Source organism: Nilaparvata lugens, chromosome X (genome assembly GCF_014356525.2).
Source record: "Nilaparvata lugens isolate BPH chromosome X, ASM1435652v1, whole genome shotgun sequence".
Lineage (NCBI taxonomy): Eukaryota > Metazoa > Arthropoda > Insecta > Hemiptera > Delphacidae > Nilaparvata > Nilaparvata lugens.
Genome location: NC_052518.1, coordinates 83833368 through 83847594, shown reverse-complemented (window position 1 = coordinate 83847594; position 14227 = coordinate 83833368). Strand labels below are relative to the sequence as shown.

Here is a 14227-nt window from a genome sequence, read left to right as displayed (position 1 = left end):
AACAATAAATAAAAAATTTCAAAAATTGATTCCTAATAGCAATAACATTTTTCTCGTAAAACTGAATTAAAGAATTTGAAAAACTTGAAAATTAGCATAAAAAAATCTGGTGTGGCGCACTCACACAACTTGCTCATTGAACTGTAAGCCCCATTCTTAAAGGAGAATAATTTAGGGAAATAACATAATGACGATTGACAGCAACATATTTGAAACTACGAACACACTACCTACTGTATGTATATTGTCACCTGGTCATATGGGTCATATATATGAATCATATATTTATCTCATATTGATCAGGATTTTAGAGTTTTAATTTAGAAAAGTTTAATGAACAGTGTTTTTGTCTTTGAACAATTTTTGTCATCGACAGAAAGATTGTTTATTTCATTTGTTGTCAAAATTATTGTAGCTTCTCTTTTTGTTTTTAATAACAAACGTGCCGCTTGTGCGACTGATAGAAATATGTATTTGAAATGGCTTCATGTTTGGCATTGACTGAGTTATATTTAATACCCAAAATTTTACTTTTGGAGTGTGGTCAGTGTGTGAGTTCGTTCGTTAGGACTGTGAGTAAGTCCGGCTGTTCTGGTGGAGGGGATAGTTTTGTTCTTGTTTTATAATACAGTTTTCCTGTCACAGTTCGGGCAGTTTGAAGAGAATTGTATTATTGAATAGGAAGGGATCTGAACCCACTACATTAGATCAGTTTTTTTGATTTTTAATTAATAATTAACGTCGCGTTTCAACCAGTGGATGCCAAATTTGGGAAGCCATTTTCATAAAGGTAGGTGACTACTGAGTCATTGTTTTAAATTTTTCATAACCACAACAAATGAATCTTCACTAGCAGCAAAGCGAGTAGCCCTTGAAATATTCATCTGTTTATTATTATTTCGTTATTTCTAATTATAATTATAATTTTGTATAAATAATTTATTGTTTCGTTTTAAATATCAAAAACCTGTACGATCTTTTCTTGTTTTTCATTTACCCACCCTTACATACTCGGTGAAGGCAGATCTTGCTCACATATTTGGTGGAGGCTTTCTCCCGCCGTCCATATCTTGCTTACATATTTGGTGGAGGCGTCCCACCCTTACATATTTGGTGGAGCCGTTCCACACGTCCTTACATATTTGGTGGAGGCGTCCCTGCTTACATATTTGGTGGAGGTTTATCCTGCCATCCACATCGTGCTTACAATATATAATTGTTTTCAGAGTACTTAATCCTTTGTGTAAATTGTAAAATTCGATGTTTTTTAAAAGTCGTCAAAACAGCTGTTCTACAGATGAAATATCTCGACTATGTGTTCTTTTTATGAACTGCTCTACCTACCTACCTCATGCACGAGAAGGAGGTTACAAAGTCCATTTCTCAAGGATGGGGTGGACCCCCCATTAGTTTCCTAGGAAGGAGAGTCATGCCAGTTAATAGAGCTGATAAATAACTATTCAGGGTATCAATTTGAAAAAAATCGGTCGTCATTTTTGAGAAAATCGTGAAAAACATGGTTTATTAGCAATTATCCGCCATTTTTCTCAAGAATATTACGGAGCTCCTGCAATTTTCCCAGAAATGAGACTCATGTCAGTCGATAGGGCTTCTATCCATGGTATAAATTTGAAGAAAATCGTTAGAGCCGTTTTCGAGAAAACTGTGAAAAACATGGTTTTTTAGTGATTACCCGCCATTTTTCTCAAGAATATTACGGAGCTCCTGCAATTTTCTCAGAAATGAGACTCATGTCAGTTGATAGAGTTTATAAATAGCTATTCATGGTATGAATTTGAAGAAAATCGTTAGAGCCGTTTTCGAGAAAACCGTGAAAAACATGGTTTTTAGTAATTTTCCGCCATCTTGAATTGAATTTTATTGAATTTCTTATTGTCGGATCTTCATGGTATAAGGACCTTAAGTTTAAAATTTCAAGTCAATCGGTTAATTAGGAATGGAGTTATCGTGTTCACAGACATACACACACACAGACCAACACCCAAAAATCATGTTTTTGGACTCAGGGGACCTTGAAACGTATAGCAAACTTGAAATTAGGGTACCTTAATTTTTTTGGAAAGCAATACTTTCCTTACCTATGGTAAGAGCAAGGAAAGTAAAAACATTGGAAAGAAGGGTGACTTTGAAACTATGAAGTATTTTGGAAATAATGTTGGAGTATTAAAACAAAGTTAAATTTTAATTGGAACCACCATTCGAGATTAATAATGTGTAGCCTAATAATGAATTATCAGGGGGTTTCTTGTAGAAGAATGTTCTCTTATAGTCCAGGCAATGAATGCTCAAAAAAGGGTATAGAGAGAAATGTTTGGAAGACAATTTTTGACCCCGCAGTTCTGTTTAGGGTAGTTGGGAGGTAAACATATCGAAAGTCCCCAACCCTACCCCCTGTGCTAAGGAGGCGGGGGTGGTTTAAAGGTACCATTCTTTTGGTTTCTCGCATAAAACTCAAAAACTATGTATTCTAAGGACTTAACTGAAATATGAAAAATTAAAGCTTACATTATTTCCTACAATATTTATTGTATAACTTTTTTTATATCCGCTCATGAAGGTGTGACATTTTTGAAAAAACACGTCTGCCACCAATTTTTTTTCTATTTTTGCTCTTATAACTTTTTAAAAATCGATGGGAAAAAATCCATGCTGATTATGAGCTTATAGAGCATTAAATTCTCTTCAATTTGATGTATAATTTCACACTTTTACGGATTTCCCTAGACCTTTTGAAGCAGCTTTAGTGTTGAGTGTGAAATCTCCAGTTTTGTAACAATAGATCAATTGACAAAGGAATTTGGATGGAATGATTAAACCCACATTTTTGACTTTGCAGCTTTGTTGAGACTAGTTAGGAAGAGAACATATCAAAAGTCCCCATTCCTAACTCATATGCTAAGGGGATGAGGGTGGTTTAACTAACATAACTAACTATTCAAAAATGAAACTTGATAAATTCTCTACACTTTTTGTTCAGTGGAATTTTGTGATATTCTCAACAGTTCCCGAGATATTCGCTCTTGAAGGTGAGTAATTGTTAAAATAACAGGTTTATATCAATTGTTTTGCTCTTTCAGAGCTTATAACTCTCCAACAATGCATCATAAAAATTTATGCTTATCGTAATTTTGTAGAGCATTGAATTCTCTTCGAGATTATGTATTTTTTTACTATTCCAAGTTTTCCTTTCATTGTTATAGCAGCTTCAATGTAGGGGGTGAAATTTTCATTGCTGCAACAAGTGTCAACTAAGCGGTACCACACCTTCAACAGAGGGGATCAAGATGCGTACTTTTGTTATGTTCACTTACTAACTAGTGCAAATCAAGCTGCTAAGTCAAAAATTGTGTCACAGACACCCCCTTCAAATGTCATTGTCAAACGATCATTTGTTGCAGCAATAAAAATTTCACCCCCTACATTTATTCAGCTGCTATAAAAATGAAAGGAAAACTTGGAATAGAGAAATAATACTTCAATTCAAAGAGAATTCAATGCTCTAAAATTCCACGATAAGCATCAGTTTTTATGATGCATTGTTGGAGAGTTATAAGCCCTGAAAGAGCAAAACATTGGATAAAAACCTGCTATTTTAACAATTACACACCTTCAAGAGCAAATATCTCGTGAACTGTTGAGAATATCACAAAATTCCACTGAACAAAAAGTGTAGAGAATTTATCAAGTTTCATTTTTGAATAGTTAGTTATGTCGGTTGAACGCATTTTCTCAAGATATGATCGTGGAAGCAAAACGCTGAAAATACAACTTTTAAACCACCGTCATCCCCTTTGCACATGAGTTAGGAATGGGGACTTTTGATATGTTCTCCTCCTTACTGGTCTTAACAAAACTGCAAAGTCAAAAATTTTGTTTAAAACATTCCCTTCAAATTCCTTTGTCAATTGGTCTATTGTTGCAAAAATGGAGATGTCACACTCAACACTAAAGCTGCTGCAAAAGGTCTAGGGAAATTAATAATAATAATAATAATACCTTTATTTGTACAAATAGACAAGTTAGAACACATTTAAATATACAGAATAATAGTAGGCTTTTAACGTGCAGAATGACAGCTCAAGGCCTTTGTAAGTTGCACAAGTCAAAAATGAAAAGAGAAAAAGTTCAGGTACATTGATATAAATGTCTTTGAGTTGCTCAAAATAGCAAATAACTTTGTGTCGTGAAATTGTGACGTGCAAATGATCAGTATAGCAATTTTCCACCATCAAAAAAGAGATACTCTGTAAAGCCGTGTTTTCGTAACGGGCAGACGACAGAATTCACTTTAAATTGACATTGGTTCTTATGGGAGTGTTCACCCATCGGCAGAAAGTTGAGCAGAAAAAAAGAACTGTTCAAATCAGAGACGAACTGTCGTTCATTTTGCCGTTCATTTTAATGCCTATCTACACAATGCTATTTTGCTTCGACCGATCACTGCTCGTGAACCGTTTTGTCGAAAAAGAACTAAGTTCGGGATTCTGTCGACGGGAACAGACAGTTTCGAATTATTTTTCTGCTCTGATCACGTGACACCGGCAGAATAATCTTTCTCTGGATCAGACGCCATGTTCATTTTAACCTAAATCTTTAATTGTTGGATGGTTTGTTTTGATATTATTTTGCTGTTGGTTGTCAGATTTCGGATTGCTACTATTATACTGTAAAATTAATTTGCAGTAGAAAATTGAGGTATAAAATATGGTTTCCATTGGTTTCTTTATTCTTATAATTTTTACAAGAGAAATTGAAAATGGATTAACAACAGAAAGGCGTAAAATTCGTTATAAATTTGATGCGACAGTTCAAGGTTTTGAACTTTTCAGACCTGCACAACGAGTTACCTATTTGAGAAATAGAATATGGTTAAAAATTGCTGATATGATAGAAGATTCAAGTAAGTAGACTTAAATTTCTCTTAATAAAGTAGCCGAGGCTAGATCTACCGTACACAATTTGATATAATTTTTATAAGTAGCCTACCAGCATGTTTACTATTTTTATTCAGGTAGCCTACTGTAGTAGGCCTTTAATAACCTAGTCTCTAGGTCTAAATTGCTATCTTTTTCATTTTTCAAGAAGATAGAAGTTGACGAAAGTTTATTTATTTATTTAAAGTATAATTTCTAGTATTTAATAATAATGTAAAGCCTAGACTTCCCAGTTTGTGTATGGTAGAGAATTATTACAAGAAAGAGAGAATTCTAATCAAATTTTTAGATTTAAACTCATTCAAGCTGGATTGATTAGATTAACATTAAGTGATCAGATTAAAAACATTATTCAACCAAGATAACATTTTGCATTTCATGATAAGATAAGATAGCATTTCATGCTAACAATCTTTTACACTTTCATTGAGTTGGCCTATTCACAAAATACATTTTTTATAATGCAGCTAGTAGTTTTCACAAACAGATTTATTGAAAATAACATCATCATTTGACTTTGAAGTATTTCATTACATTCTAAGTCCTAAACTTCCATTATCCTTGATGCACCTCAAAATATTGTAAACCCATAGTTTATCAATACAAAAACAAAACTAACCTGACTATTAGAGCATTTACTTTGTCTTTGGTACCTATCTATGAATTAATCTTCTTTTAATTAATTCAAATTCACTTGGAAACAAAATTATATAGATTGTTATAGAAATAACTTGTTCAGAGTAAGTGTAATTGAATATTGAAAGACTGCCATTGAAAAAAGATAAAATAGATCCTATTTTTCTGGTTGACCATTGCTACCAAACTCATTTAAAGCTAAAATAGTAATGTATTTGAAAAACTTATTCATGCTCTATTGATCGATGTATTGCGTGATGCCAGGTATATCAATGTAAATAGTATAAATTAAAGTGTTTTCTGTTATGTGCTACGAATGTAAGTAGGCTATATACTTATAGTATGTATAGTCTATCTAATGTAAATAGTTTATTGAGGCCCAGTTCACTTCTAATTTATTCAAAGTCCAAACTATGTATTATCATTGATGATTAACTTCATTGATGATTATCTCCAAAATGGATATATGTTGAAAGATTAAATATGTTTTTTTTTCAGGTAGCCTACCATTTACAAACAAAATATTGAAGAGAATGTGCTCAAAAGGAAATGCATATGAATTCTTTATTGTTGACCAGGATGGAAAAATTCTTTGGAACCCATAGTTAGAATAAGTTACTTAGGTAAGATAAAATTCCACTCCTTTTTTAAAAATTTATATAGGCGATGTCATTTTATACAGTTTCCCATTTTTTCAAAAAGTTTATCCACTTCAATGTTTTATTATCGATTTGATGTTAGATATTCAAATAGTAAGACATAACTGAATTGACTGAATTTTGAAATCATTAATAGCTTACAGTATACAATATTTCGAAACAACGTGAAACCACATGAGATCAAGATGGACAGTTGAGAAGAGTGTTTAAAAAACAATGTATTCACTTATCATTCAGGGAATAGAGCTGTTCATAATATTTGGGATTCCTTCCATAGAGAAATAATTTATGTAACAGAATCTAATAATGTGATAACATTAAATCAATAATTTGAAGTAAATATGTTATCACATTATTAGATTTTGTTACATAAATTTCTTTATGGAAGGAATCCCAAATATTATATATATAAACATTGTTTTTAAAACAATCTTCTCAACTGTCCATCTTGATCTTGAGTGAATGTTGAACTTTATGAATGACCATACATTAGAACTATGAATAGATGACTTCAAAAATTCACTCAGCAAGTGCTGGTAGAAAACACTGAATTATAGCTTTAATGACAGTGATTCCACCTTTTAAAATTTATGATTGAATTCATGGATGAAATACCTGCATTATTTTGAGAGATTTATGTATTTACAGTTTGGTATTTATTTCCAAATCACTCAGTTCTACTTATAATGTTGTAGATAATCATCATTTCAGATTAAGCAATTAATTGATTATATTTCCATTTGCTTCATTAAACTTGTTTCTCTAAATATAGAACCAATAATTACTTTATGCAGTACATTTTGGAAGAGTTTAGTAAAACAAACGGTCGAGAAGAAGGTCTACTGACCACAGAAATGAATGAATTGTTCATGGTATCCAAAAATATGTTGTTCATCAACAAGTTCTTTTGACCTTGGGGCACACTGATTAATCCCAATTCCCGCATGGAGATTGATGCTAATAATAATTCAACTGATTATTGGAATTTATTGGAATTTCTCATATAATATTACTTTTTCATATTGGGGGGGTTCCTTGCCAAGAAATATAATTGAAAACTTATACAGATCCCAAACAATCAATTTCAGAATTCACTTTGCAAAGTTTTTTTTATAATGAATAATAAATAATTATCTATAACTTTTTGATTTCAGGCCTAGTGGTGTACCAGCCAGAAGTAGAGGATGATAAAGAAAATCAACTATGAATAATATTCCATGGATATGATTCATGTATGATGTAGTAGCCTACAGAAGAAAGAGATGGACTAATCTAAGAAATATATTAATTTTTTCAGTAAATCTTGATGTGTTTATTTCATGTTACAGTATTCATAATAATATCCTCTATGGGGGGTTGGGCGATCGCTCCTGCTAACTGCTTCAATTCAGGTAGTTTTGAAGAAAACAGCAAGTGACATGAAGCTAATAAAATTAGTTTTGATGGTTTATACTTGAGGGATTTTAAAAACTATATTCAACCTAACAGCATTAACTATTATTAACAACTCTATTGGTTATGTATGGCTTCTGTTTTTTTGTGGAAATAATAAAATTATTCAACTTTGCTGACTAGCAAATACTTTAGGTAACATGTAGTTAAATAATAGACTTGAATTGGATATAAAATAGGGTAGGCTATCACAATTATATATTGCATTAAGAATTAAGTAATAGTACTTATGTACTGCATTGAAGGGGTAATAATTCTTTGAATATGAAAAATAACTCAAGCAAAAGTTGAAAATATTATGTTCCAAGCCACATCAAATAATATATAATCACTTTTAATTCTACCTTCTAGGCTATATTTCCAAGGTTTTGATTAAAAATGATAAGCTTTTAGAACATTATAGTGAATAAGGAGTTTGAATGGCTACTCTAATTCTAATGAATATCTAATAAAGTATTCATTCTAATAGGGCAACTTTAATGTTTAATTATAGAAGATAACTAGTAGGCCTACCCTAATATATTCAAAATAAGCATGACCAGTTTCTAATTATGTTATTGTCAAGAGAGTCCTTATTGAAAATGTCGAAACTAATCCTGTTTCATTTTGGAATATCGCAAGGGTACCTTCTATAATTAATAAATATTTATCCATTTTAAAATAGGCTATGTGTTATTTAAAGTACCATAACAGAACCTGTTTATTCTAGCAAGATATAGTTATCTCAACAATAATTATTAGAATTAGTACGCCTGTTTGAATACACTTTGTACATGTCATATGTGTTAATCTATAATAATAATTATTTCTAATATTCGTATAGCTTTTACTGGTGAGGAGTCCCTAATTGAACCTTGCCTGAGAAGGCATATTGATTTAGGCAGTCAATGGGCCTCACGATTCTTATACATGTATATCAGTCGGGACCGTACCCATCCAATGATCAAAAAGGGGACTGCTAAAATAAAATTGCCTAAAAAACGTTTACAATACGTTTACGTCCTAAAGACTCCAGTCATGGAGTATAAGACAAGTCATGTTATTACATAATAATTCTAACACTAAGTAGTTCAACCTAGTTTAGCTTTGAAAGGAATTCTTGTACACTATAAAAAGCTCTATCAACTAAATATTTTTTAATTTGTTTTTTGAAAATCTTCAAATCATCATTACTTTTCAAGATTTGAGGTAGCTTGTTATAAAATTTCCTACCAATATAATCTGGTTTTTGTTCAAATAACCTACTATTGTGACCCATTATATGATAATCTGCTCTGTTTCGCGTATTATACTCATGAACATCTGAATTCTGGATCACACCACTCGTTTTCACATGCATTACAACTTCATATACATACAAAGATGGCACAGTTAATAGACCAAGATTTTTAAATAAAGGCCTACAAGAGTCTAACCTATTAACTTTCTCTATACATCTGAGTGCCTTCTTTTGAATCTTAAACACCCTGTCCATATTTTGTTGAGATGAATTACCCCATACTAAAATAGCATACCTAATATGAGATAGTATAAGTCCATGGTAAGCAGTTAACAGTAGTTTTTTATCATTCAGCCTAGCAAGCTGCCGCAGGACAAATACTCCAGATGATATCTTATTACATATCCTCTCAATGTAAGGATGCCATGTTAATTTCCTGTCCAATAAAATTCCCAAGAATGCTACTTTCTCTTCTTGGTCTAATTCATTTTCCTCTACAAACACATTTATTTCTCTATCCTCTACTGAATTATATTTACTTTTGAATTGTAGGAATTGACATTTCTTACTATTTATTGTTAATTGCCTTTGCTTCAAGAATTGGACAATTGACTGTACTCCAGTAAAAGCATTTATTTCTAGACTATCTAATAAATAATTGTTAAAGATAAGCGATGTGTCATCAGCAAACAACAGAGCTCTGTGATCTTTTAACTCTTTTGGTAATTGGTTCACATACAACAGAAACAGTAAGGGACCCAGAATTGAGCCTTGAGGTACTCCAGCCTGGACCTCCAGTTTTTGAGATTTAATTTTTACTATTTCATTCCCATCCACCTTGGTAAGCTCAACACAATGGTTTCTACCTATGAGATATGATTCAAACCATTTTAGTTCTATACCATTCACACCTACAGTTTTTAGTATTTCCAATAATATTCTATGGTTCACACAATCAAAAGCTTTGGATAAATCAAGAAATATTGCGGCTGCCTTCTCACCTGAATCTATTATATCTATTAGTCTTTCAACAAGGGATACTATTGCAGTCTTAGTAGATTTCCCTTTCTGGAACCCATGCTGTTCATCACATATGAAGTTAATTTCTTCCAGGTGCATCAATAGCCTATTTAAAACTACTCTTTCAAAAATTTTACTTATTACATTTAGAATACTAATGGGTCTATAATTTTCAACTCTTTCAGAATCACCGCTCTTGAAAATTGGCAAAATTTTTCCTTGTTTCAGATCATCAGGGAAAATACCCTGCTCTAGTGATGTATTAAGGAGATGCAATAAAGGGTCCAGTAATTCATTTTCACATTCTTTTAAAATTTTGCTTGAGACCCCATCCAATCCTACTGTTTTTTTGTTATTCAAATTTTTTATTATTCTTGACAACTCATCTCTTGATAATGGATGAAATTTAAATACCTTTTCAATTGGCTCAGCATTTAATGTAGTTGTATTATAAGTATTAGTGTTCAGTGACTTTTGGAGATTATATGCAACCTGTTGATAATACTTATTGAAAAAGTTACAAATGTCTATACTATCATCCATATAAATTCCATGTTCATCGATTATCCTAGGGACATTAGTAACTGTATCTTTTTGAGCTGCTCTCCTATTTCTATTAATTACCTCCCAAACAGCAGAGTTAAAATTGGTACTAGTTGTTACTGATTTCCCTTGGTGTAATACAACCCGTAGATTCCAAAAATGCCAAAAGTAAAGCACTTATTTATTAATTTGAATTTTTTTGATAGAGCTTCAATAGGCATTTGAAGTTGAATAGAATAGAATTTTATTGGTCATTAAATATTCACATGAATATTTAAAATATAAAATACGGTACTCATACAAGTAGGTAGGCCTACCTATAAACGATGTGATTCAAAGAACATGCATTGACTCTGAAGGCAATTTATTCTACTTAATAATTATAATAATATCTTATTAATAATGGGATGCTTCTAGTTAATAAAATAATATCTTATTAATGATGAAATACAATCAGTTACTTCAAATAATTTACCCTTACAAATTTCAAGCATAGGAAATGAAAAGTTAACTCTTTGATCGACCAAAAGAAAATGCTATACAGCATAAAATTTAGCATAATTGAAGTAATTAATAATTGTGGAAAAGTTATCTGAGATATAAAAAGCAATTAATTCACTTTATTGAATCAAATCTCCAATAATAATTTTAGAATTACCTTTTGGACAACCCAAAAAGTTCATTACCCATAACACATAAAGCAAAATTCATGTCAAAGAACTAGTTCTTTGAGTGTTACTGTTTCTGCCCGCTTGGGTGCGCTGCAATCGATTCTGCTTCTGCCCGTTACGAAAACACAGCTTAAGAGACTTAAGCTTTGCTTTAAAAACCTTCACTGGCACGAAAAAGACCATTCTTTCAGAAAGCTTATTTGCACTTCCAATGCTTCTTTTAAATTCGTAAAAGTGTGAAATTATACATCAAATTGAAGAGAAATTAATGCTCTGTAAGCTCATAATCAGCATGGATTTTTCCCATCGATTTTTAAAAATTTATAAGAGCAAAAATAGAAATAAATTGGTGGCAGACGTGTTTTTTTCAAAAATGTCACACCTTCAAGAGAGGATATTTCGAAAACTAGAGGAGATATAAAAAAAGCTATAGAATAAATATTGTAGGAAATTATGTAAGCTTTAATTTTTCAAATTACAGTTAAGTCTTCAGGATACATAGTTTTTGAGTTTTATGCGAGAAACAAAAAGATGGTACCTTTAACCCACCCCCACCTCCTTAGCACAGGGGGTAGGGATGGGGACTTTTGATATGTTTACCTTCTTACTACACTAAACAGAACTGCAGGTTCAAAAATTGTCTTCCCAACTTTTTCTTGACTGGACTATTACAATATTATTACACATTCAATATTAATGAGACATTATGTGCTTATTGTAGAAATTATATCATCAATTGTAATTTGTTCTACAATTGCCATTTTATACCTAGTTTCTGATGAAATGAGCCTGATCAAGACCGTCAGTCAATCAGCTCAGTTAGCACAAAAAAAACTCCATGTCCCATGCCAGGCCTACAATTATTTAAACGACAAATGATTGGCCTAATATATAAATATGCTACCATGATCACCAGACATCACTCCAATGTATTTTTTCGACCATTAATGAACTAAAATACTACATACATGATTCATTTCATGTCTTGGACAGTCATATCACTTTTAGCCATAGCAGACAGTTAAGTCATAACACTTTTAGCAGTTTTACAGAGATACTTGAGCCATGAATTGATGAAGACTGAATAAATTTCAACATGCACAAAATTTTAAGTTTCATTTGAACAATAACCAAATATAGTATGCTCTAGTGAATCAAAGTCTAGTTAATTTTGCAACACTCCTTTAAACGCAAAATAATTATAATCCCAGAATAATCTATACTTATAACTAACATGCAAAATGATGTTATTTGTTGAAGACTTACATCATTATTAACAGTTGCAGTGAAGCCAATTCCTTCAGGACCTCGTTCCACAACTACTTCTATCTGAAATAAATTCAAATTTCAATTAGAGAACTTATTCAAGATACTATTGAATAATAATATTTGGGAACATGTGGAGAAGGTTAAACGATGTTTTTATGAACAATGACATGTATATATTATATGATGTGGGTGGGGAGTTTCCATTTTATTGTTGAATGATCTAACATATAATAAATCATATAATGAGATAATTGAGTTAGTTGAAAATCTATTATTAATTTAAAATATATTTAAGTAAAATATCTGGAGGATATTTATCGAATTCATGTACCTATATTGATTTGTTCATCGTAAAGTTGCCTTTGGTATCAAGCTTTGGAGATTTGATCAATTTATTTATAAAATTAATAAGATACAAGAAACGGTCAGTGTCCAAAGCCTCTTCCAAATTTTGATAAAATGTCAAAATCTAGGTTATGAAATAATTACTTTTGAACAAGTAAATTACGTCATAGCAGTCATGTATTTATACATAAATATCCACATTTGTGGAGCGCTTTCGGACACTAGGCCCAAAACGTGAGGGCTCCACAAATGTGAGTAGAAGCTAATAGCTTTTATTTATAAATACTTGACTGCTATGTCGTAATTCAGTTGTTCTAAAGTGATTATTAACAAGCAGTTCGTAATGGAAACAAACATTGATGAGCATGAAATAATATTATTATCCTATAATGTCCGGTTTTTTGAAGTCTTGTTAAATAGTTGAATAGATCATTGAATTAATGGACCATTAAAGTTGGAGTTACATCATATTTCAGAAGCATTACAAGAATGAAGTCATTTATATCATTATACTCATTTTCAACGTATTTTTTAATACTATTGTGATACATTTTGAATGTTCAAATATTAATAAAATATATGATAATTATTTTAAAGCGAAGAAATGTTGCACACATTTTGAGGCTATACTCGTTAAGCTAAGACTACGTGGACATACAGCATAGACATACACTCCAGGAGATTATTTTGTCAATGAGGACTTATGTCTAAACAGCTTACAGATAAAGTACAGCGTACAGTTTTGAGCTGACTAATTTCAATCTCTTTTTTGTTATTACAATTAGAAATTCATTCAATCTTTATATACCGACTTTGTAAACTTGACTGAAAAATTGTCGTTGAATACAGATCAGTGCTCTACTGTTTATAACAAAACGGGCTTAGAAAATCTGCTGTTGATTTGATGTTCATTTAATTTTTAATAGGACCTCTATCGGCCCATTGGTTTGATAAAGGAATTTTTTATAGAAACCAATACTATTGATAGCTTCATTGAATATTATATCAATAGTTAATAGCGTCCTATATAGAAAGCGGTCATAACCTCAAATAGTAAATACAACAGCATTCACTGCTTTTTAATGAATATTTTAACATTCAAAATTAATTGCATATAATTTAATTTAATAAAAATACGAATGATAATAGAAATTACCTCAACGAAATGTTTTAAAGATTGATAGAGCTTCAACTTTATTGGTTTATTAAAATTGATACGTGTTATAGAAACCGGGCATGAAGATTACAATCGAAAACGAAAAACAGGATACATTTATTGTTTTATAATTTCAAAAACTATAAATTAAAAATAGACTATAGTTTTGAATTAGGTAGTGCTTCAATACTGCGAAATTTCAATTTGTCTAGTCTAGTATATGAGCATAACCTAAAAGATTCTGTTCAGTTAGGTTTTAAAGATAATAGCATCGCCTACTAGATCTACATGGCCAGAACATA

General features: G+C 31.4%; 1 protein-coding gene and 1 long non-coding RNA gene across 3 annotated transcripts in view; one reads left to right on the top strand and one right to left on the bottom strand.

The window, feature by feature from the left end:
* The window catches only part of LOC111051337 (leucine-rich repeat-containing protein 7), a 128376-nt gene that overhangs the window by 45837 nt on the left and 68312 nt on the right, over positions 1-14227 (bottom strand). For both annotated transcript variants that reach the window (XM_039441773.1, XM_039441772.1), the window contains exon 10: positions 12422-12484. In XM_039441773.1, coding sequence (XP_039297707.1) covers positions 12422-12484 — 63 coding nt within the window. The remainder of the gene's footprint in view (positions 1-12421; positions 12485-14227) is intronic.
* On the top strand, positions 4823-7452 carry LOC120354492. The gene is made up of 3 exons (XR_005573077.1): positions 4823-4921; positions 6090-6214; positions 7405-7452. It is a non-coding gene; the product is annotated as an uncharacterized LOC120354492 (long non-coding RNA).